Below are 25,449 nucleotides of genomic sequence, written 5' to 3'. Positions count from 1 at the left end.
AAAAGTTTTAAGCAAGGAATATGTACCTCGGGGCATACAAAAATGACATGACCAAAGTCTTGGATTCTGTGAGAGCATAGATCACGTATTCGCTCATTGCTACTAATTCTTTCCTAATCTTCTGTGATACACCTTAATGCTAGCAATTGAAATCCAATAAGGATCAACATTTATTATTTATAATCGATATTCCATTTCAAATACAGGTGCATTCTCTTCAGGCTACAGGAGAAGCGTATTGTTGAACATCTAACGTTCATTATTCAAGAAGCCATTTCTATTTCCATACTCCGTACAGGACTTGAATTTTTGAGTAATATCAAGTTTTGGGTGAACAAAGCAAACTCAAGGAGATGATGGACGGAGCGCTAAAACTTTTGAGACACTCGACCCCAGTCACAGATCTGGGTTGAATCCATTATCATTCTTTAGCTCACTTCGCCACCTCAGTTCAAACCCAGCTATATGCAAATCAGTTTTGACCCTATGCGTCATGGGAACAGTCCAGCCCGAGCTGCCAAGCCAGGACTTCCCTGAACCGGAAACAAGCATCCTAGGACTGGTTTCTGGGTAACACTTCATCAGCCAGGCTAGCTTGAATCCAGTGGCAAAGTGAGCAAGGGACCCACGTCTGGGCATATCCTGCCAACTTTGTCACTGGATTCAAGCTAGCCTGGCTGATGAAGGATGTTACCAGAAACCAGTCCCAGGATGCTTGTTTCCGTTTCAGGGAAGACCTGGCTTGGCAATTTGGGCTGGACTGTTCTCATGAGCTGCCGCGGTGCGTCCATTGGGGCATAGGGGCGTAGCCCCACTAAGCCTGGACGTACCGTGACAAGAGCATAATTGCTGCCTGCAATTATAATTCACAAATATAAAGCGCTGCAGCGCAGCGCTTCAATTCCGGGACACACCCGATGGAATGTGGAGTGTGCAGGGGGTGGGGCTGGCTGTCTGCAGCAGGCCAGCAGCAGTACTGCAGTTACAGTACTGTCTGCGCATGAGGATTTTTGGCCTGTGTCTAGCCCAAGCATGCGCGTTAGTGGCTGGCAGTCAGTGACAAAGTGAAGTTCCCATTAGAGAGGGACCGAAGGGGCCGAGGGTGCTGCTTTAGCCGGGCCCCAGGGTTTGAAAGGCGCCAGGGCGAGCAGTCAGTGTGCCCCCCTAGCCAATCCTGGCGCTGCATGCAGCGCCAGGATTGGCTAGTCCACCGCGCACAAGGGCAGGCAATCCATTATTGGATGCCGCGCGTCGTTGGTGGCACACAGCATACTGCCTCTGCCTCCGCACTGCATATCATGGCCAATCACTGTGTGACTTCAGCAGGTGAAGCCATGCAGTGATTGGCCATTCGGGACGCGCGCCGTGACGTTTTCAGTAAGTAGTTAGTTTTCTACTGTACTTGTAGCTCTAGTGTGTACTAGGGGCTCTAGTTGTCGCCACGTGTGCACAGGCAGGCAGCAGCAGACATTCGTTGGCGTCCGACACAGCACTTCACTCTAGTCTTTGTCTATGCTGTCACCACCTGGGGTAACTAAAGAAATCAAAAGGGGGAAGGAAGAGGTGGTGCTGGTTGGCACCGAGGTGAGCACATCCTCCTCTTATCAAGGTACTAGTAATCAAAAAGGTCCACCTCCGAGAAGGTTAGTGTGTATCCTGTTGGTGTTGGAATACACTAGATGTGTTAAAATACCCCTCACACACCAAAAGGGCCCTTGGTGTCATGCTTCATCATCGGGGTCTTCCCGCTCAGCTGCCGAACGGGGCAGTGCTGCAACAAGCGACTACGCCGGAGCACCTTTTTGATGGAGGTGCTATGTGAGTGAGTGGGAGTGAGTGTCAGTAGGGTCAGGGGTGATAGAGTGATGTTAAAAAATACCTGGCCTAGTGAAAAGAAAAAATTATTTAATAGGCACTGGCTGGTATTATTAAAAAGTACGGGGATGTCGGAAAGATTAAGCTATTTAGTGGGCCAACTTTCCTGTGCGGGTCAACATGTTTCGGGGCGCCATGCCCCTTCATCAGGACCGGGGTCAGATCCCCCTGTCACTCACTAAATGTTGTTCCACAGTGCGTGTATGTACCCTACAATGTAAAGTACTTATTTTTATCAATGTGTATTTGACATATATTTTATAAATACACAGCCCTTGCTAACACTAGTATACTTGGTTGTATGCCTGAAAAACAAGAGCCAGGAATTAAAAGTGCGCGGATCCCAAAGCGCTTTGCTCTAAGGTACCTGTGGAGAAAAGTGGGAAAAAAACTAACACATATAATACATACAGATGCTGCTGGATGTCCTGTGAGAGGTACAAAATTCATCATTGAATCAGTAGCCAAATATTGCTGTATACGCAATCTCAGCTTAAGAGAGCACACAATCACACACACACACACCAGCGGTACATCTAGGGAAAGTATGTGCAAGGTGGTTGATACATACTTGGCAAGGAGGGGTGCAGTGCCCCATGAGCCAAAACTGGACAGACTGGTAATTGGAGGTCCAACTGTAATTTGGGAGTAAAAATGGGAAGACCTGATAGTCAATAAACCAATTAGGCAGAGCAATTAAACAATTAAATCTCACTATAAAAGCTTCCGCCCCAGCTCCTTTCCTCACAATCACGGAAGCAAGGGACAGAGGAGGAAGCACCACGAGGCTGGAGGTTTAGTAAGTACGGCATAGCCGATCAAGGACAAGCACCAGACTTTGGTGTGCTTTTATACCATTTCTCCCTCTTTGCAAAACAGCTATTGGAAACCAACAGACCTTTTTGTCTTCTTCCCATTTTTACTCCCAAATTACAGTTGGACCTCCAATTACCCGTCTGTCCAGTTTTGGCTCATGGGGCACTGCACCCCTCCTTGCCAAGTATGTATCAACCACCTTGCACATACTTTCCCTAGATGTACCGCTGGTGTGTGTGTGTGATTGTGTGCTGTCTTAAGCTGAGATTGCGTATACAGCAATATTTGGCTACTGATTCAATGATGAATTTTGTACCTCTCACAGGACATCCAGCAGCATCTGTATGTATTATATGTGTTCGTTTTTTCCCCACTTTTCTCCACAGGTACCTTAGAGCAAAGCGCTTTGGGATCCGCGCACTTTTAAGTCCTGGCTCTTGTTTTTCAGGCATACAACCAAGTATACTAGTGTTAGCAAGGGCTGTGTATTTATAAAATATATGTCAAATACACATTGATAAAAATGAGTACTTTACATTGTAGGGTACATACACGCACTGTGGAACAACATTTAGTGAGTGACAGGGGGATCTGACCCCGGTCCTGACGAAGGGGCATGGCGCCCCGAAACATGTTGACCCGCACAGGAAAGTTGGCCCACTAAATAGCTTAATCTTTCCGACATCACCGTACTTTTTAATAATACCAGCCAGTACCTATTAAATAATTTTTTCTTTTCACTAGGCCAGGTATTTTTTAACATCACTATCACCCCTGACCCTACTGACACTCACTCCCACTCACTCACATAGCACCTCCATCAAAAAGGTGCTCCGGCGTAGTCGCTTGTTGCAGCACTGCCCCGTTCGGCAGCCGAGCGGGAAGACCCCGATGATGAAGCATGACACCAAGGGCCCTTTTGGTGTGTGAGGGGTATTTTAACACATCTAGTGTATTCCAACACCAACAGGATACACACTAACCTTCTCGGAGGTGGACCTTTTTGATTACTAGTACCACCTGGGGTAAGACATTTTCTGGAAAACAAAAGCGTCGCTAAATGAATCACTTCCAACCTCGTATCACACAAGTGCTAACCGGACCGCATGCGTATGCGACTACTCACTACTGTCAAATTAAAATTCGATGCATTTGCAGGCGGGCGACAACTGTCCTGAGGATACCCTCCCATGTGGCCTGCAGTATTATAACCGCATCCCACTGAAGGCGCTGCCTGTGTTCCCAAAACTCGTAGTGTAGTTACGCTGTGCCTGCAGAGTGACGGAGACGTGGCTCTAAAGATCAGCGCTTTCTCATTTCTTGCATAATCTTTATTGAACCCCTCCTCATAACAATAGTGCATTTTGACATAGCACTTGCTGCTACCGAGTGCTTTCACTACCACTGCACTGACTGAGCCCAACCCAGGGCCGCTCGCTTTATTGCCCACCCAAGGCTGCCTTGCAGGCTCTGAAGCCTTTCTAACTAGAAAAGTGTTCGAAAAAACATTACACATTGGAAGGCCTGCGATAGGCTCTGCATTCAAATGATTTACTCAAATTTAGTTTACCCCAACCACAGCGTGGAAAGGAACATTATCTGCCCATCATACGTAAGCACTAAATGTGGCTCGTGCGTCTATTTATGTTTTTACTTCTGGTGCATCTGGCATTTTCACTCGACTCTCTGAATATCCTCAAAGCTACTTTGAAAGCAATGTACATGCTCTCGTTCATTGTGTCTGGTGGAAGAACACCTACAATTGGCAGAAGATAACCGTATTACAAAGTACTTTAGTGGTGCAGATAAACCAGCGCGAATCTAGTTGCATCATTTGGGATGCGTCCAGCAAAGGGAATTGTGTAACTACTATTTGGCCAAAAGTAGTTTTCCTCCAGAGGAAAACATAGGGCAAGTTGATTTCACATTAAGCAATTTAAAAGAAATTACGGGTCCTGATTTTCAAATGTGAAAAGACAGAGCGGAGTTCAGGGCAAAATCAGTTTGCTGCATTTTGTCGCACACTATTGGCAGACAGAGCAAAATCAATTCGCCCTATTGGTGTTCCATTGACTGAGATGTAGTGACTAAAATCTGTATTACAACTAGGCCCAGGTGAAATCTAGTTCATGCCGGTGTAATATTTAGTCTAATTGTGGGGAGTTAGATGTTACCCTTCTTAGCTGAAATTCCACCGTAAAGCCACATTGTATATTTATGCTACCATTCACTGTAAAATTATAGTGACAGAGCACGAGGGCGATGCAATCAACCAGAATGTGAGCAGCCGTGATTTTTGATGCAATTATGTAATGTCTGATTTGTTTTGAGCAAAAAGTATACTTTCGTCAAATTGATGTGAGGACGCACTTTACCCTAATATACAATACTAAATAATAGATTTGTATTTTGTGTAATTATGTGTAATTTTCCTACAGTTCATGCAATTATGCTAAAGCAACTTTTTATGGTGTATAGGTGTAGCAGTAGTTAAGAAAATCATTCTGTCATTTGTGCCCTGATGCATAAAATCTTTCTGTAGAACTGGCCAGAGGAAGTTCTGTTTCCAAAACTCCTTATTTCCCAAGCAACACCATTGTGTAAAATGGATTTGTCTTGTTTGTCACCAACACAAGGGAGCTGTACCATGTCCCTCTTACCATTGTCACCATTACTTTTTTCTGTGGCTATGGAGCCACTGGTTTGCCGCCTCAGGACGATGCTACGGGGGTGGGGTATCCAGATTGAGGATGCCACCCACGTGGTGTCCCTCTATGTGGATGATGCATTAATATACCTACGAAGCTTAAGTTACTCTGTTCCCATCATGCTGGCAGTTCTGGCGTAATTTGGTGAGAACACCGGGCTTCATGTAAGACGCACCAAGTCCAAATTTGTTCCTTTGGGCATACTAGCAGGGAGGCCAAAAATTGATCTGCCATCTCTTGATCTCCCCAGGGAACTGAGGATAGACAGGTATCTGGCAATCCGAGTTGCACACGGGGTCAGGACTTTGAGGAGGCAGACATGGGTAAAATATGGTAATACTTTCCAGGTGATTATACGTCTTCCAGGGAACCCTGTTTGATATACATAGACAGATCTTTACAGACCTGGATACATTGATTGTGGAACTATTGTGGGACAGCAGGAGGAAAAGAGTCAGCCTGGCGAGATTGAAATGTACCTGGCATACCTGCAGTGCTTATTATCTGGCCGTGCAGCTCCAACACATGGTTCACTTAATGGCATGATAACCATTTTATGAGCAAAAAATAAATTGTGGTTGTTACTGACGTTTGCAGTTATCGTTTCTGTTAAAATGTTAAAGGTGTTTTCCACAAGCAATTTTTTATCTTTGGTGCACAAACACAGTGTACATCCGTGCAATCTTCATTTGTAATACATGCCAGTATTACTTTACTAGTGCAGATAACTTATTTATTTCCAGAAAGACAAGAATGCATAAAGCATTATATATAGGTGTAAAAGTGAAGGTATCATCCGGTAGGAGATTTGTAGATTCTGGTACATTGAAACTTTGCTTGCAGTCTCCGCTTTCCCCACTTGACCCAACTGCGTGGTCTTGATCAAACTCCCTTTATCTTTCTGTGCCTTGTGGTTTTTTTCCTTAAGTGACAATGCCCTGCTAACATGGTTAGTCATTCAAGATATTTAGAAAGCCACATATTACCATGAAACTCCCTGGGCAACAAAGACTGCCAGAAACACCTGGTTGTGTTCGTGTCTGGAGATGAACAGAAGTTTTGCCGAATTTATAGCAGGATCTTCCGATAATTTCTTAAGGCTTAAAATGCTCTAAAGTAGCAAAATTGCTGGTAACAGTAGTGGCCAGGGGTGGTAGTCCCTCTTTGTTTTTGCGCTTTAAAGCTCCCAGTATATAGTGCTTGTATACACTAAGAAAACAAAAGCAAATTATCTGATGAAAAGCAAAGTAGGTTCCTTTAGAGAGCATGGCAGGCTGGAGCCAACTTAAGGATGTGAGGTTTAGGTCATAGGAAAGAAAACAGAGCAGCCCTCCCCCCCCACACAGCTTACACACTCCAAGATGCTTCAATGTAAAGCACATACAATTAGTGGCAGCGTATTTTTAAGGGGTATTCCTGAAATATGCATAAACTCGAGGGTGCTTTCCATTTGTTTATCTAGCATAATCAACCCCAACATCGCTGCCTGAAAATTTGCACATCGCAGTAATGTCAGGCGAATCTATGATTTGATTTCTTATGAGACGAAAGCATTAATACTGGGCTAGGAAAATGAATGGATGCCAAATGACCACCATCAATTTCTATGCAAGGGGGAGTGAGTTGCTGGCTACTCTACTTTCTATTACCTTCTGTGTGTTTCTTTTTCGCGCTCCCTGCTTAGATACAATTCTCTGGAACCGAGTTTGCAGTTGCTTGCTTCGCCGATGGGAAGACGTCAGGGAAATTACATTGAACGAATTCACCTAACACACCTGAAGTCAGTCATTTGCACCTGAAAAGGTCAAGACTGGAGACAATGTCCATAGTGACCTGGGGTGAAGTGATCGCCGTAATCACGCCCCAAAGAACTTAGGGAAGTTTGGACTGTGGCTCTTCTTTGTACTGCACCTGCTTGTGAGGGAATCTGGTTCTATGAATACCTGCACCTGTGTGTGAGAGACGCTTTATCAGCAGACGCCTGACTTGTATCTGCTGTGAGCGTTATGGCACCTTTTACTGTTATTACCAGTATTATAAACAGTCTGATAACTGGAATCATGCCATCCGGGCCCGGTTCTGTGTGTGGGAAGCTTGCAGTGCAGATCTGTATCGTGGAAACACATATTTAGTGTGTGTGTGTGTGTGTGTGTGTGTGTGCGTGTGTGCGTACGTGTGTGCGTACGTGTGTGTGTGGGAAGCTTACGAATGCACCTGCTTTTTGTATTAGGGCAGCTTGCGCTACTGGTCCCTTAGCTGTTCCTGCTCTGTGTGTGTGTGTGTGTGTGTGTGTGTGAGGAGCTCGAAGTGTCAGCTTCTCGCCTTCTGTGTGTGCTACAGGGAGCTTGCACTGTGGTGAGTGTATATGACCTACTCTTGCTATGAGGAAAGTGGCAATGGTATACAAAGTGTATTCGGTGGTGTACATAATATGATACCTTGAAGCAGGTCTTTTTTGTGGCTGATTCACCTAAGGACAAGAATCTGTGTCCTGTATCTATGTTGAGAGAAACATGTTTGCGTGGCCAGTCAGTGTGCTAGGGATGCTTACACCGTGGATGCCTGTAGTATGCCTGCTGTACGTTTGAGGGAAGCCCGAAGTACGGATGCCTCTGTGAATTGTACACCTTCTTAGGTATTTTGTGAAAGTGTTTTATTTTTTTAATAGCGCATGCTACCTACATTGAGTCTTTTTGAAGCTGCATACATATTTCAATACAACTCGAACATGGTGGTAGTAGATAGTGAGACCTTTTCTTTTGGACCTGGGACATTAGGTGGTTACTGGGCACTATATGTGGTGGGCACTGTTAAGGACGGCACGACGGCACTGTTCAGGACGGCATTTGTTTTAGCACTTTGTGAAAGCTGATAATCTAAATCATTGCGACTGACATGCCTTTATTTAATTGCCTCAAGCTGTGCATGGTGCGAGCGTGAGCCATACTGTTAAAACATGGTATTTCAAGCTGGTATTTATTTAAAGTCTTATAGTCTGAATTCAGCACCTGAGCATAATAGGACGGAATGTATGAAGCTCTGTGGTAATACTGAATAAGCAGCTACCTATGTTATGCCATCTATTAATGTAATAACTGCACTTTCACAATTGCTTTATTAACATTCCTACTTTCTCAAATTTGCTTGAAAATGCACAATTTTTCTTCTTTTTTTCAAAATTTTCTTTTGGGGGGGGGGGGGGGGGGTAATCCCCCCCCAAACCCCCCTTTTGAGGTTCGGGCTCGCTCGCTACGGTGCTGTATACAAATCACTTTCCGCCCTAACACTTTAAAATGTCACCTACTGCCCCTGCTCATGAGGCACAGGGTCAAGACTGATTTGCATATAGCTGGGTTTGAACTGAGGTGGCGAAGTGAGCTAAAGAATGATGGATTCAACCCAGATCTGTGACTGGGGGTGAGTGTCTGAAAAGTTTCAGCGCTCCGTCCATCATCTCCTTGTGTTTGCTTTTATAACAAGTTTTGACACGGGCATGAATACCAATGCCTCTTGATTTTGTTTGGAATGATCTAAGGCAGCATAACAATTTCTCCTAAAACTATTTGCTTGTCTTTGCTCAATGAGACCTCTCGCCTTTCTTTTTTTCTTTTTTCTTTTTTTATTGTTATATAAAGTCAGACATGATCATAAAGAAATTAAACCAACCAACAAATACATATTCTATATTAGGCTAGGGGTTAACAAAACACTAAAAAATAGAAAGGGAAAATAATGGATATCAGCACGTAGCCAGATGAGTACATATCGGCAATTTGATTAGCAATAACAAACACAAATATCAGAAGCCAATGTGAGAATGTACCAGAATCTCAGACAAACCCACAACGGTTGGCCAATGGGTCAAGTAGATTGATTTGCAGTGCTAGAGTTAGCACCAATGTGTGGACACAAGCTGAATCTAACCAGGACACGATCCAACTTCTTAATAGATCAAGACCCCCTTGATTTATCCAACGTCAGTTCCAACTCATCTATTTGCCGCATATTTGCCCACCATTCAGGTATCCTAGGACGTGAGGGAGAGATCCAAGCAAGCCCAATGATTATAGATAGCATTTGTTTCGGCCCGAGATCGGCTTAGACTCTATAACTTCACATGATCTTCTTATATGTGAACTGTGTGTCGTGGACGATACACATTCTAGAACGCTGAATAACACCTGCCCAGAACTCCAGCAGGATCAGGCAAGCAGCAGACATATATAAAATATCAGCTGCCATGCAGCCACATTTGGGACACTTGGTCTTATCCACCCTACAGTTCCCTGCCCACTTTGTAATTCTATCTGGAGTGAAATGTATCAGACATATAGTTTTTAACTGCTGCAATTTTAAGTTAATGGAATGCACCAAGCCCCTGAACAGTCTCTAAAGCAGGAAAAATATCTGAGGGTAATATTTTGTCAGACAGAGCCTTACTCCATTTAGCAGCAAGACCAGGACTATCATTGCCCCTGTACTGACAAAAACCTTGGTGACATTGCTAATTAATGCTTAAAGAGTTTTATATAGCGCAACCTAGAACCGAAGATATCCGCTATCCGAGCGCGTTACATGAGCACCAGTTATATTACAGATGGACAGATTCATTTCTGTTAGGCACGGGGAGATTAAGGGATTTGTTCAGAATCACAGGTTGTTGAGCGTCCGTGCAGAGATTCGAACCCGGTTCCCCAGCTTGGAGGTCAACCACGCAAGCCGTAAGTCTACATCCTCTCCCCTTAATGACTTCTTTGGTGCCTTATGCAAGCAGGTGAGTAGATTGGAGGCGGTCACTATCGTTGTAAGCTTACTGCCAATCATGAAATAGTCCCTAATCTGTGAGTATTTATAGAAGAAACGATGGGGAGATCGAAGGACGCCTGGAGCCCATCGAATGTATGAAACCCATTATGATCGTAAAGCTTTGCTAGATGCTCAACCCCGTAGTGGGCCTAGACTCTATCCACTTGGTCATGGAATATAGCTGTTAATATTGGGTTAGGGGTTTGGGTTTAGGTATATATGTATGCATATGCAGAAAATATTTAGTGGAAATCTCGCGCCATATATATACTATGTCCTTGATAAACTTAAATCTGTCCCGCTTAAAATAGTTGGAATCCCCAATTCTATTCAAAAACAGTCTACACTCAGGTTTTAGCACAAAGTGAGATTTCCTCACCCTCTACTTTGGGAGGATCTCCATTATATGAAGAAAGAGCCTCCGGTTGTTTGGAAACCCACAGGGACAATAATAAAGGGGCTAAAGGGAAGTTTTGTTTTCACCCGTTTTTGGTAAAATATGTGTTGAGAGACCTTGATTTCCTCCCAAAAATAACTTGACACCCAGCAGATGAGTGCAGGGCCATTATTAAGTGGAACAGGGATTGAGGGATTCCCAGGGTGGAACACTTACTCCGAAAGTTGGGTCCAGCGACCTGTCAATAACGGATGCATATATCAATTGCCCGCTTGTTTTCATGTCGTTTTCTGTGAAGCCTGGATAATTGTAATATTATCCAAAGTACTACAATTTGGCCCAAAGCCGACTTGTTCCCTAGGGCGAACCTTCGGATTGACATCCCATCCTTGCGGATGCTCAAGTAAACTTTTAGCAATCGTCTTTCCCATTGCATGGAGGAGCGCTATTTGGTGATAACTGCTAGGAGATGCTTTATCTGCCTTTTTTAAAAAGGGGCACAATAATACAGCCTTTCCAGAAAGGCCCAACCACTCCCTGCTCATAACTATTTTTACAAATCGGGGCGAATAACAACTGTTACAATTAGAGAAACACATTTTTTGCCAACAAGTTATTCTTTAGATCAGGTGGACATTTATCAGTATAAATGTATGTACAGCAGGTGATTGAGACAGATACCCTGTAAATCTTATACCTTGGTCCAAATTTAAAGCATGCAAGAAACTAGAGTATTTCCAAGCATACGCAGTGTGTAAAAGTATCAACATCTCCCCCCCCTCCCCCCCCTCGCATGCCCCTTAGTCGAGGATGAGGCAGGCAAGTTAGTTGCAAAATATGTATCTAAATTGATGCCAGAACTCCATGTTCCCTGAATACATTAATGCTACAGGCTAGAAAGAAATTCCAATGTATTTTCTATCATTGTTTTGCCGCCCATGTTCCAGGAGATGACACAAAACCCTGTGTTGGGGCTGGCAACCAAATCGATAGGATAGCAGTTGGTTGTAATTTAATGATTTGGCCAACCAGTGCCAATTCTGGGACTCCTCTGATAGAGGAACAGAAAGCAAATCCTCCATGGGAGGAGATGGTTACCAGTCTCCTGGTAAGGGCTGCAGTGATTATATTGTTTCCTTTCAATAGAGTAACCGCTTCCTTGGGTGGGTGGCTTTGAGTTCATACCAGCGGCACCACCTTTACCTAAAACAGATTTATGACACAAGGAGTTATTACCAGGAGAGAGCAAAGAAGCAAAATATATGCCTCTGTAAGGAAAATCGTCACAATTTTCCCTGACAGTGTTGTCTATAATCTCCAAGTCGACTTTCTCCCAAATGAAACTGCAGGATATAAACAGACTGAATATGACTGCTTTTTGCCAATGCCAGTATGCCAATTTCTTCAAAGCAGCTTAACAGGAAAGATCTGTTCACTGCCCTGCCTTTCTCATTAAATAGAAAAATGAAGTCTAATGTGAAAGAAAGTGTTCACCAATAGGCTAGTGGGGAAGTTTCTCAGGGCCTTACTTTGGGTGGGATGATTTGAAAGAGGCGAGTTTTTTTAAAATATGTTATTAAAGGTGGCTTAAATGAGCTTGCACAATGATTAAATCCTCCAGCAATAACTTTGCTCTGATCCAGCAAATCCTCAGCCACTTCTCCGAAATTGGTAGTGGAAGTCTTTGGGAATTGTGAAGTTGGCTTGGGATTACCCCCTGTGGCTGCTGACTCTGATTGAGGGGGAAATGTATTGACCAAATCCAGGGGCACACATGGCCCACTGGATTGGCAGCCCTCGAGTCCACCTCTGTTGAGACAGCAGCAAATTGAATTTTTCTGGCAACCCATTTGCTTGTTTATTGAGTTCTCCTGTTCCTTTTCCAGAGTTCAGATATTTTACCCATTTTAGTTGGAGAGGTAGATAAACTAGGAGGCTCTGGTGTTATACTGCATTTTTCTTCTTTATCAGACATCTCTTTTATTGCCACAGTTGACATTGTCTTCTGAATTATAGGAAATAAAGGTACGGTTGCTTCTGGTTCGACACAAAATTATTTGATTCAGACTGAACAAGGATCTTAGGGAGAATACTCTGTTGTAATTCTTCTTTTTCTTTCTATTTAGCCTCTTTCTCCCTGTCTTCTCTGGAGCCTCTAAAGTAACTGTTTGCTTTCCAGTGTGAGCAGGAATAGACATGCAGTTAGCAGCTGTAGAGGGAGAACCTAGCTCATTAGTACTGGTTCAAGGTAGCTGCCACAGAGAACATTTGTTGCTGTGCCTGTGCTACTACCGTCATGGAATTCATTAGCACTGCCATTTGTTGGTGCAACATTTCTTGTCAATAGACCATGACAAATTGAGGATGAGGTCTCGAGAACATGGCCAGAATTTGATGTTATTTTCTCTAACAGTTCTAAAATGGAAGTAATGATTCTTTTCAAACATTGGAATGGCTCAAACTTGAACGCAATCTCTCAGAAGGTTACATGGAGCTTGACAACCCAGATCTAGTTTTAGTGAGTGTTCCAACAATGAATGAGAACCTGGGTGTGAGTAATACTAGAGAGATTAAGCTTGCTTTTATCAGCTAGAAACTTCAATGTTGTATCTTCTATGGGGAGATAAAACCGTCGCTAAACCAATTACTTCAAGACGGGCCATATTTGCACCTAGTAAAGTGTAGTCAGTAATAGACTGAGATCTCAGAACAGTTTGTTCTGCCAGTGCAACCACAATTGAAGGAATATTCAAGATATTAGTCTTATCTTCCATAGGGTGAAAGACCTTATTTCCACCAGCACGCACCAATTGAAGAGAGAGAACAGACTTAATTATTTCCTCCTTGGACTAGACACTTTTAGATGCTACTTCATTGTTTTGTTGGTTGTGCACCCAAGACTAGGAAACCTCTTTTGGAGTACCTACTATATATTTGCTATTGCGAAGTAAGTTGATATGGGAGCCTATCTCTCTAAATCTTCCATGTGACTTGATTTACTCCACAGTGGGGTTAGATTTAGTTTTCTTACAGACCCTGTTGACACTTAGTTTGCCTGAGCACAATTTCCTCATGGTCCTAATGGCTGGAAGTCGGACCTGCTAAAAGGGAGAGATGACAATCTGGTAAAAAATTTTAAGCACCTGGATTAGATGCCTCACTTGTAAATGATGCAAAAAATAACAGTTGATGGACAGAATGCAGAACAATGTCATACATTCACCCCAGTACAGAGATCTGGGCCTAAATCCACTTGTAAATGATGACATTACTATTGTTTAAACCACAGCTCACTGGAAGTGTAAGATGTTGGTTGGTAATACTGACCATCTTAGCAGATGTTAACAGTGCAGAGGGTCTGCCAAATGAAGGGAGATTTGTAAAAGAAAGCATGAAATAATCTCTGGGGTGGAATTGCCCCACCGCCTTCTCCCTGAGCACGATTTCACAGGGGGCTTCCCCAAGCCGCAATGTGGCTGCCTTTGTGCTGCCTCCCCCATGCCCCTCTGTTGCCTGCGCTGAAATGGCCGCAGCTCTCTGAGATTCTCAGCACTATCACCCTTCTGTCCTCAGCCCTGCACTTGCCCCTGCCTCAACCCAACCAGCTCTATGGCCCTGTTGACATGTTTTTTTTTGTCCTCATTCTCCTCTAATCACATTGAACATACCGTCTGTCCGTACCCTTACTCAACGATCTGAGGAGACATAGGCTTTTTGGTGGAATCTCTCGGTGCCTTCAGCCTGTAAAGGTACATTGTCAGACCTGAATGGTACTTTCCTTTGAAAAGGGGAGAGGTTTCACTCCAGCTAGGTCTGCAAGAACCTGATGGACACTTTGGTCATGGTCCAAGGAGTAAACAAGAGGCATAATCATAGGACCCCCCTTCAATCAAATGTAGGTAATGTAAGGGAACTTAGAAAGATGGTACTTTTCATTCTTGGCTTACTTCCTTTGGAGCAGTAGGTCCCAGTATGCGATATTTTTCCTACTGCAAGCTCTGGACATATCCATCTTAGATGTCTCATAAAATGATGTCAACCATTCTGAATGCGCGGGAGGGACTGGATCTATCCAATGCTTAAAAAATTGGCTCCTGGCCAGTAGCATAGCATAAAATTAGAGATTTGGCTGGGCCTACAATGTGGTTATTATGACCAAAAATTATCAGGACTAAGTCAATTTGGATTGGGGCTCTCAAGATGCTCTCCAGCTTTTTCCGCATTTCTTCCCAGAATGAGACTATAGCGGGGCAGTCTTTGAACATGTGTATATCTGAGGCTTCAGCTAACCCACACTTCTTGCATATTGCTTGACCCATTTAGGAATTTAGTTAACCTGAGATGATAGGAAAGCTCTGTGCACAGTGAACATATGGTTCCTCTTCAGCCAAGCAGGTTTAACTATGCTACAGAGAGTTTTAAATGAATTCTGCCATAAAAGATCACACTGTGTATTTGAAATCTGCTCACTCCATATCTCATTTGCAAGTTTGAATTCGCCATCCACAGCCTCTTCTATAGCCCAGTACCAATGGGAAACCACTTTCTTACCCGCTGGCCTCGCGACTAACTGTTGCTGAAGGCTATTGCTTCCACCTATGAGTTTTTTCGGTCTTAGCTGGGATTGTACCCAGCTCTGCAACTGGATGTACTTACATTTTGAGAGGCCCCTGCCCACTCTCTCTCTTAGATCTTCCCATGAAATAAATGTTTCTCACTAACAAGATCTCCCCATACTTTTAGGTCTGCTTATTTGAGTGGTACAGCCAAACAGTCCTGGAGGCATTCGGCGAACCTTGTGAATCCCAAAGTGGCGCTAGGTTTGAGAAATAGTTCAGGCCCACCAAATTTTTTAATCTTGCCCATATTCTGGCAAATGCCTGGAGGACCTTGAATTTGACTTTCTTAAATAAATTCTGGTCCCCGAATTTAAGCATAAAGGCTTCTTCCGGTAAACCAGTCCCTCTTAGCATGGCCAGAAACATGCCTCCTCCCTCAGTGCTAATAGGCATTTTTATAGATCTGGGAGTGTGAATGCTGAAACACCCAGGCATAATACTGTAGGTCAGGTAGCGCAATACCTCCTTCCCCTCTCCTGCGCCTTAATTTTTTCCAAGCTATTCTGATAGTTCTATATACCCAGATAAAGGAATTTACTTCCTGCTGGAATTTATCGATGGAACGTTTGTCGAAATGTGTAGGGATTGTATTTAAGAGAAAGGTGATCTTAGGTAATATCACCATTTTGACCAGATTCACCCTCCCCAAGATGGTTATAGGGAGGTGAGCCAATCATTTCATCTGTTTTGGCATTCCCGTAGGACTCACACTAGATTAGTTTCTGCAATTTTGGCTATGACGTGAACAATTCTCACCCCCAAGTAACGCATGCTGGGACTGACCTGGTGTTGAGTTTCCGTGATATTCCAAATCATAATCTCGCTCTTCCTGGCATTTCCCTCATATCCCAAGACCTGCCCAAAATCCTCTGCCAGTCTAATGACTGCCGGAAAGGATGTGTCCAGATCTGCTGAAAGTATCAGGATATCATCCACATACAGGGCCACCCTCCTCTCTCATTTTCAATGTCTAAAAAGCTCGATGCTATGGTTATCTGAGTCTTTGATCAAAAGGCTCTATATACATATTAAAAAGTAGGGGGAGAGAGGGCAGCCCTGTTGAGTGCCCCTGGTTATCCTAAGTGCTTTGGTCAGGATTCTGTTGACCAACAGCCTGCCCGACGGTGCTTGATATAGCAGCTGGATAGTACGACAAAATGTATCTCTCAAGTTGAATCTTTCCATAACTTCCGACAGGTATACCCAGTTCACCCTATCGAAAGCCTTGGTGGCGTTCAGAGTTAAGGCTGCAAGAGGGAGTGAATAGGTAGAAGCGATATCTATTGCATCCACCAGATCGTATGTGAGTTCCGCTAGTTGTCTCCCTTTCACGAACCCTTTTGATCTGAGTGCAGGATGTCATTTGCCACCAACCCCAGCCTGGCTGCTAAAATGGAAGCAAAGATTTTATAGTCTACATTCAAAAGCGATATGGGTTGTATGACGCACAGCTGGCTGGGTTTTTACCGGGTTTCAGAATCAGGACTACTGTGGCATCGTTCCAAGATCCAGGCGGGCAAATTCCCTCCAGTAGTATCTTGTTGAATAGTTGGGTTAATACCGGAATTATAACCTCCCTCAAGGACCTATATAATTAGGCTGGTAGCCCGTCGGGTCCGGCAGCTTTATCCTTTTTACAGACCGCCATAGACTTTTTCACTTTCTCCTGTGTGATGGCTTGCTCTAAATCTTGCTGTTGCTTAGGACTAATAGGTGTTAGTGTAGTCCCATCCAACCATTCCTTTACTTTAGGTCTATCCTCTACGCAGGTCTCTTTGTATATGTCTTGGAAATATTCAAAAAAGGCCTCACCAGTTCCTTCGTCAGAGGATAAGGAGACTGCACCATTTCCTACAGTGATTTCCTTTGTATGGTTTTGGAGCTGGTCTGCTTTAATTTTCCAAGCAAGTAACTTTCCTGCTCCTTCCCCATACTCTAATTGAGTGATCTTACTTGCCTCCCATCTTTGCATGAGCCTCCTTTGGAGAATGCCCTCCAGCTGTTCCTTTAATCTTTTAATTTATCCAAGTCTTCCTTCAAACCCATACCAGCATGAGTATTCAGTTTTAACTCCAATTCCCTCATTACTGCCTCCAAGGCTGAAGTCACTTCCCTATATTTTTAGCTCCTGTAGCTCGATCTATTGGTAATAAAACAGCTCAAGAATCCTTTGAGGGTGTCCCAGACCATGGTAATGTCTGCTTTGCCTAAATTGGTTGCTAAGAATAGCCCAGTCTCTCTAGAGAGAAAAGCCATCTCTTCCTCTTTAAGTAGTAATGATCAATCAAAGGACCATGCTCTAGTCTGCTGTGGCTGTGCCCAGTTGAGGACTAATAAAATGCCTGAATGGTCCAACAAATGTGATGGCAAATATATTATATCTTTAACTCTATCCCTGAGACGATAGCTAAGCAAGATATAGTCTATTCTTGACTTATGTTTATACTTAAAATTTCTACAGGACACTTCCAATTGCTGACCTGACCTTTCCCTCCATATATCACAAAGGCCCATTTAGGACATCATTGTCTGGAGATACGCCCTGGATCTAAAGGAGACTACCGCTCTACTGTTTGAGGATTATCAAGTTTAGGGTTAAGGACAATATTATAATCTCCTGCCCAAATCAATGGCTCCAGAAAATCCAGAAGGTGTGAGAAGATAGATTTAAGAAAGGAAGGGTCATCCTGGTTTGGGCCGGAGTAACCAACCAAAATGAGAAGGATGCCCATTAAAGTTATCTTCAGTATCAGCCCCCTGGGTCTTCCCTAAGTTGTAAAACCTGGGCCTTAGCTTGCTTTTTGAAGAGAATTAGCACCCCTCTAATATTCGCCGTCTGGTCGGTACAGATGAAAGAATCCACCCATTTCTGACTCTTAAGAATTTCTTTTGTTTCTGCATTGAGAAGATGAGTCTCCTGGATGACAATGACCTGCACCGAGAATCTCTCCGATATTGCAGAATTATTCCTCTTCTTGACCTCACGTGCAGGCCATTAACATTCCAGGACAGTATCTGGAGTATTGTCATTGTATTTTGAATTTAAGACTTGTGGCTCACACTAAACCAAGGCAGAGACAGCATCAATCTCCAGCGTTCTGACTGGAGCTATCCAGACTAAAGCCTACAAATCTAACACATCTGAGGTGAATGAGTTTTTTTTATTTTTTATCCCCCTGTGCTCTCCTACCCCCCACCCATTCTTCTCACCCCCCTTGGAGAACCCTTCCCCCATTTATCTGGACCAATGTTGTCCAGGTGTTGCATCCCAGAACTATCCACCCTCTTCCAATTGTGTCTGTGTAGTGCAGATAAAATAAACCTGGCCAAGATTTAGCCCATACCGGAAAAGAAAAAACGAAATAAGTGCTATTAAAGACAGTAGTTGTGTACACTGCGCAGCCTAAGGGTCCTCCTACATTTTCACTACCATTCTTCGTTTCTACTTCCTCAATTTATTTGTGCAGTGTCTAAGCACATGTTACCCAGCAATTTAATGCTTCAATATCATATGGACCAGTATTTACGATGTGCTGCACTGCACTACACTGTGCTGCACTGCACTAAGAGAAGAAAAAAGGCTTCTGCTAGGGAACTAAAAAACGTCCTTACTGATGGTATCGAGCAGCTCATCTACCTCCTGCACTGATCTAATGTTATGCATTTTATTGTTATACATAACTTTCAGAAAGCCCGGAAATTTGAGTTGCACTACTGAGCCGATCTTCTTGAAATGATCCATCCTTCTGCCAAGTTCCCACTGCCTTTCAAGGGTAGCTCTAGAGAGATCTGAGCGCATTTCAAAGGAACAATCCCTGATCCTTAACATGTTTGCCTTTAAAGCCAAATTCAAGATCTTTTCCTTCATGGAGTAGGTAAGAAAATTAATAGGAATTTTCCTTGGCTTTGCCCTATTTGGGTTAATTTGAAACGGGTCCCTATGGATTCTTTGTAGGTGTTTTTCTAGGAACTCTGCTGACTCTTCGAGCGACGGTACTTCCTTAAGCAACAGGACAACATATGCCTTGAGATCCAACCCTTATTTTCCTTCTGGAATGTTCATGATGTGGAGGTTATTTCTGCTGGCGTTGTTTTCCAGCATCTCCATTCTGTCCCGAAGAGCAGCTGTCCCTCTTTCAAGAACCTGGATCGCGGATTTACCTTAAGTTCTTCCACAGATCTCTCTAGGGACTCAGAGAAGAAAGTGGATCTCCTAAATTCCAGGACAAAGTTCTCACATAAATTCCTTATCTCACCTTGATTGCCAGCTGATACAGTGAAACCTTTCTAGATAGCCTCCGTTAATGAAGCAAATAAAGTTTCCATCAAGGTCAGTGAGGGCCTAGTCTGCGCTTGAGACTTATGGCCTGACTCAGCCTCTCCAGTCATTTGTCTGGCAGCTCCAGCTTGACTCTGTATGGCTAACGCTACCTCTTCTCCCAGCGAGGGCTCAGGCAAGTGTTCCGCACTAGTAGTAGATATATCGTTCTGACTGAGATGAGCCCCTGCGGGCTCCATGTTATCTCTAGATAAACTGGATGTGGAGCAGGTATCGAAGTCGCCTCTAAGGTCTTCCCCCTGCTTAGTAACGATCAAGACCTCCGGTTGTATCCGGAAAAAGGACCACAGTGAGAAGGTAACTTTGACTTTACTGTGCGAGGAGATGTTTTTATTCCTCCCCCCTTTTATGCTCCTTCCTTTGACCTGATAGTTTTGAAAAGCTGAACAATCGCTGGAGGTGACCTTATTAATAGGGTTTTCCAAGGCCTGCTCCTCCTCTAGCTGACCCCCTAATTTTTTGTTTTCCTTAGCCTTGCTATAGCCAGAATCTAGAGTAGCCCCCGTGTTTCCTACCTTTTTATCCGCCTCTTTGTGCCTATTTTTGGAGCTCTTGCGGCCCCTGCCTTCTCCTGTGATATGGGACGATCCTCTGCCTCCTGGGCATTCGTGACCTCCTGCGGATGTGCTGGAAGATTCTCCAAAATTTGTACTGCGGATAATTCCCCCCTGCTGCCCAGGGTCAACTTCAGACCGACCAAGGGGGTTGAAATGCCCGAGGCAATCAATGCTGTTAGCTCCTTTGAAACGGCTCCGAGCACTCCCCCAGCCCGATTCATGGCTGCGACGTCGGAGAACCGGCTGATGCTGGCGCTGCCGACCCGGAGGAGCCTGCGAGCCGCCGCTCTGCCACCGCGCCTCAGCTCCAGGGCAGCCCCCTATCAGTGAGGAAGGCAGGGCGGGTAGCAAACGCCGGAGGACTCTACACATATCTAGTACGCTCTCAGCCAAAACCTGCCACACAATGGCAACAAAAAAGGAAAAACCATGGAAAAAGTGCTCCGGAAGACTTCAAAGTAGACGCCAGGTAAGGTTACACATATGGGATAGGGATAGGTAATCCGGACTTGAGCGGCTGCTCGGGTATCAGATGCCATGTTATCCGTCCTCCCCCGATGTGATCGCCCTGTTGACATGTTGTTGCAAACTGTTGTGCATTAAAAAAAAAATTGTTTGCATTTGTTACTTTTTAGAGTAACCCTTTGAGGGTGAACCCACTTTAGCCTGGGGTTCATGGTCTGTTTACCCTCACCCGTAAGTGGCTTTTACTTTCTTTTTTTTTAGGGGACACAGGGACTGTCACCCGCATTCTATAATGACAGCCACAAGAGTAATTTTCAAGGTAATCATTTTTGGATCTGCAGCTTTGGCTGTGGATCAATAAGTGGTCATGGGACATGCTCCCTTAACCAATGGTAGGACTGTATGCTTTAACATTTTTAGTCCATGAACGAAGTCAAACAACCACTGAAAATGAAAACTAAGCTAAAAAATACAATGATAACCGTTTAAAGTCCACCCGTTGACTTTTCTTAATGTTATTTTCTCAAAAACTACAGAATGGATTTGCCCCACAACTGAATCACTCCTTTCGACTGAAGTTCTACTTTTATACCAAGACTGGGACAACTCAGTTCAGTAGTGTTTGTTTTAGGTGCAAGCACATTAATTTTGATCCCTACACGCCCTTTTTAGGTCTTGTGCGCGACAGGGCATTTGCTGTATGCTCTCTCGCTTGCAAGAGAGACTGTATAGCAAGGGGCTAGCAGCCCGTCCATTGCTTAACATTTGTTGGATTCATTGTCATTCTTATTTGCTGTCTTCTAATTGCCCAGCAAAGGATGGCTTCACTTCCTCTTCTTTCAGCTGGAGCATGGACCAAGTACTGATTGCTTGCTTCAGGTTGATTGCTGTCTTTCCACTGATCGAGCTGTCATTGAGGCACAACTTTTATTTTTCTTCTTCCCTTTTATCCTTGTTGAACCCCTTGCCATTTGTAGCTATGTTTTACTATGCACAAACACTTCACAGAGGCTCTTTTCTCCTTTGAGAGGGATGTTTGTGACAATAGATATTATCTGCTTTTATTGTGACTACAGATGTTCTCTGCCTCCAAATATATTTTCAGGAAGACATGGATGCTATTGCTTGTTTATGTGATGTTTTTTTTTTTGGCAGATGTCATATGTTTTTCGTTTTCATGCATGGGGAAGATTAACTGACATGCTCAGAATCACTGGAGTATTGTGCCGAGACCCAACAAGCATTGTCAGAGCCTGTATGTCTTGCCTTTGAGACTATTGACTCTGCTATTGCCTATTGTACAGCATTGGTATTGCTGACTTTGGCAGTGGTTTGTCGCCATGCTGTAGAGCGGTGTGGCTTTTGTGCAGCATAGCTAAAATAAGAAACAAAAATGACAATGATGCATACAACGCTAATGCACCAAAAAAAAGGTATAGCATGGCTAAAACGTTTCCAAAGCAAATAGCTTTCAGAGGCAAGATCTATTGGCTTTGCCAATGCTTACTAACTGTTTGTGCCTCTGAGAAAATGAACGAAAATTGGCTTGCAGGACCTTAGTTGCCAATGGTAAGTGAGTGTCTGGGTTTGTACAGATCTGTCCGTGGGTTCAAGAAAGTAACTATAGTTTCCATGATGAAGGAATAATATATTGATAATATTTTGTTGTCAAGCGATATGAAATGTTATTTAGACTCTGGTTTATTTCACCATTTTTTCTTTCGACTATAAACTCCAATATTAGTCTTGAAAGGAACACTCTTAGAAAATAAAATGTAGAAGAAATGTTGTCTTGGCCTTTCAGATGAACAAGTTCCGGGCTATCTGTGGGGCACTGTCATAACATAATAACACAATGTACCGTTTTGCATGGGGAAGGTACGGCTTTTGTAATAGATACCCCCAGGAAAACCACATCTGTTTCCTACTGATAGCTTTCAACTAACATCCCCTTTATGTCTTGTAACAGGAAGTAGAGAGCGAGCAGAGTTTACATTCTCCAACACTTAAAAAACAGTCTGGGAGGTATACGAACACTACAACAAAAACCTCGGACCAGAAAGGTGGCAAAATATCGTTTGAAAAGATGTCATCAGCAAATGAAGAGGACGTCTTTCTTAAAGGTTAGTCTGTTTACACTTTTGTAATTGACCACTCATTAAAAAAAAAGCTGAATTTAGTTTTTAGCACTTACCTTTTAAATTGTGGACTGCTTTGTTATCGTGGGGGAAAAGTCACTGTTCAACTCTGTGTGAAATAGTTATTTTAGATTGAACTCTGGGGACATTTCTAGTATCTGTTTTAACTTCTTCGTACATTGAAAGTATTGCCAACATCCCGAATGCAAATAACATGCAAGTAAATGAAGAGAAAAAAACAAGAACTCGACAATGGAGTTTGTTTTCATAGAAATAACGAGGCATGTTCCGTGTAGTCTGTAAGAAAATGCATGAAATACACAAACCATAATATCAAACGGATCTCTGTGTGCATTTTTGTAGAAAAGGTTGCAAGATTCTCGATAAGTGGTATTATTTTAAAGTTTAATTAAATACACGTTTTTGCTGAAGAATGCTGTTATAATTCGTTACTCGATTTCCATCTGTAGTAGTGAGGTGAAGATCTGCAATGTCACAACGTCACTTCCTTTATTTCGTGTTAGTGCTCTTGGTCCTCGTTGAAGAACGCACAGCATTGTTTCTTTTAACGACCTTATACAAATAAATCAATTATATGACACCTGCTAGCGTGGCTTGCTCCAGCTCTTGCACCCAGGGCCATCTCGTGGTATTTTGTCACCCTGACAGACTCGGACCGGGGCAATTGGAGCCATTGCGGCATAAAGTGTTGCTCAACTTTTCCAGCTATGACTTAATACGTGTGTTTTTTAGTCGCAGCAGCATGTTGTGTAAGGTGGCATTTACATTATGCTAACAGTTCTGAGTGTCATGGAAAATAACACGCATCGATGCTTGTAAACGAAAGCTGCCCTCACTAAGACCTCATAGGAAATTTAGTTGTGAGCGTTTGTAGAGAATCTTTGTATCAAAGTATAAAGAAAACTGTGTCCTGAGAGAGGCTCTGCTTTCAGTAAAAACACGAAGAATACGGGTCACGCATTTAGGAAGAGGATTTTTTTAAACTAGGTTCTTGGATTAGTGGACAAATCTATCCTTTTCAATAGGACACTACATAGTGTTTATAGAAATGGTACGTTTAGTTAAGTTTTAGTTCCAGTGCTATTTTACATACAAGTATTTATATGTGAATTCTGTCTGTCCCAGTGGTGCCCATCTAAGTAACTATAGGACATGGCTCATATAATAATGAATAATATATAAATCCATGAATACCATTTAAATTATTTGTAAGGAAATGTGCTGAACATGGTTGCCCCGAAAATCTGGCAGGGATTTAGTCCTTTCCACATACTCCTTTCCCAGTATGAAAGAAGACAACATGTTTGTGGTTTGGATTCTCAGCAGAACCCCTGGCTGGCTTAACGGAACATTGTTGAATAGATTTAAAACCTGTCTGACAGGCCTGCAAGGCTTCACGGTGCTGTGACAGCATGTGGAGTATAGGAAGATGGACAGAGCCATCACCATATGCTGGAGCGAGGAACTCATGAACATATTCCTTGAGCCTTTCCATCCTTCATTCCCACAGTTGTTCAATAGTTGCCAGACAAATGACTCGGTTTACTACTGTTAAATTGTAATTTGTCCTCCATTGATATTACATCTGGTGCAGGGGTTCCCCCAGATGATAGTACTGTAAGGGTGTGATGTAAGCAGAGGAAAGAAAAAGTATTATAGAAGTGTCTGTTTTCTAATCCACATGTGCATCCAAAATGTCTTTAAATGGTTGTCCATGATGCAGCATCGAATGATTTTAAAGCGCTGCACATGCTCATCAGGTGATGATCCCAATGTGTAGCATCAAACCTTTAATATTCATGAATGCTATCTTGGCACCAGTTATTTAGAGGTCATAGGGAAGCACCCAAACCAGAATGTTAGGGATCGGAGAGGAACCACACTTTTTGCCCCCCTAATCTCTCAGTAGCAAAGAGGAAGGCTGTCAAGGCATAAAGGGCTAGACAGAAGACGAGAAGTCAGACTGCTTTGCAGTATGGATCGGAGTTAAATTCGCCCAGTGACTCTCATGGTTGACAGTATCAAAAGCCGCGGAAAGATCCAGCATTAGGACCTCTGTCAAGGGATGTTCTGATTTCCTTTGTAGCTGTAATCAAAGCAGTTTCGGTACTACAATGTTCTCTAAAACCCAACTGTGTATCATTGAAAAAAGTATTATCCTCAAAAACGAGGAAAGTTGAAGATTCATGCATTTTTCTGCTAGTTTGGCTGGGTAAGGAAGCCGAGCTATGGGCCGATAGCTATTCGGGCCCAGAATATTAAGATTTGGCATCTTTACGAGAGGAAGCACTAAGGCTGATTTCAAAGAAGTGGGGAAAAGCCCTGTGTTAAACATGGTAGAGAAGATAACCAATATATAACGTGCTATAACTTCTGGTACCAGGTGGACAATCTTCGGGGGCATGGGTGGAGGGGAGACCCTGCTTTAATCTTTGGGGTGAGTTCTGCAATCTGTGCCCCTGAAGGGGGCGTGAAATGTCCGAAAGTGACTGATTGGTTCTTACTTTTGTAGATCTATGATCGGAGCAGCGCTGGTGAAAGTTTTATAGATATTCATAACTTTTTCCTGGAAAAAAACAGGCTAAGGATTCACAAAAATCTTGGTTATTGACTGCTATATTAATTACTGTGGGGGTAGTACTTTTTTTATGTTTCCATCTCCGCCATCTTATGTTCTATGCACCATTTTCACTCTTGTGTTCGGTATT

At 43.3% G+C, this 25,449-nt stretch overlaps 1 protein-coding gene across 1 annotated transcript in view; it reads left to right on the top strand.

Moving 5' to 3' along the window:
* XIRP2 (xin actin binding repeat containing 2) overlaps nucleotides 1–25,449 on the top strand; it is a 1,179,469-nt gene that overhangs the window by 417,375 nt on the left and 736,645 nt on the right. Inside the window, exon 2 of the mRNA XM_078681625.1 lies at nucleotides 22,552–22,705. Within this exon, the coding sequence (XP_078537751.1) occupies nucleotides 22,552–22,705 (154 nt within the window). The remainder of the gene's footprint in view (nucleotides 1–22,551; nucleotides 22,706–25,449) is intronic.

This window comes from Lissotriton helveticus, chromosome 3_1 (assembly GCF_964261635.1).
Source record: "Lissotriton helveticus chromosome 3_1, aLisHel1.1, whole genome shotgun sequence".
In the NCBI taxonomy this organism is placed as follows: domain Eukaryota; kingdom Metazoa; phylum Chordata; class Amphibia; order Caudata; family Salamandridae; genus Lissotriton; species Lissotriton helveticus.
This window is presented reverse-complemented; position numbering and strand designations above follow the sequence as displayed.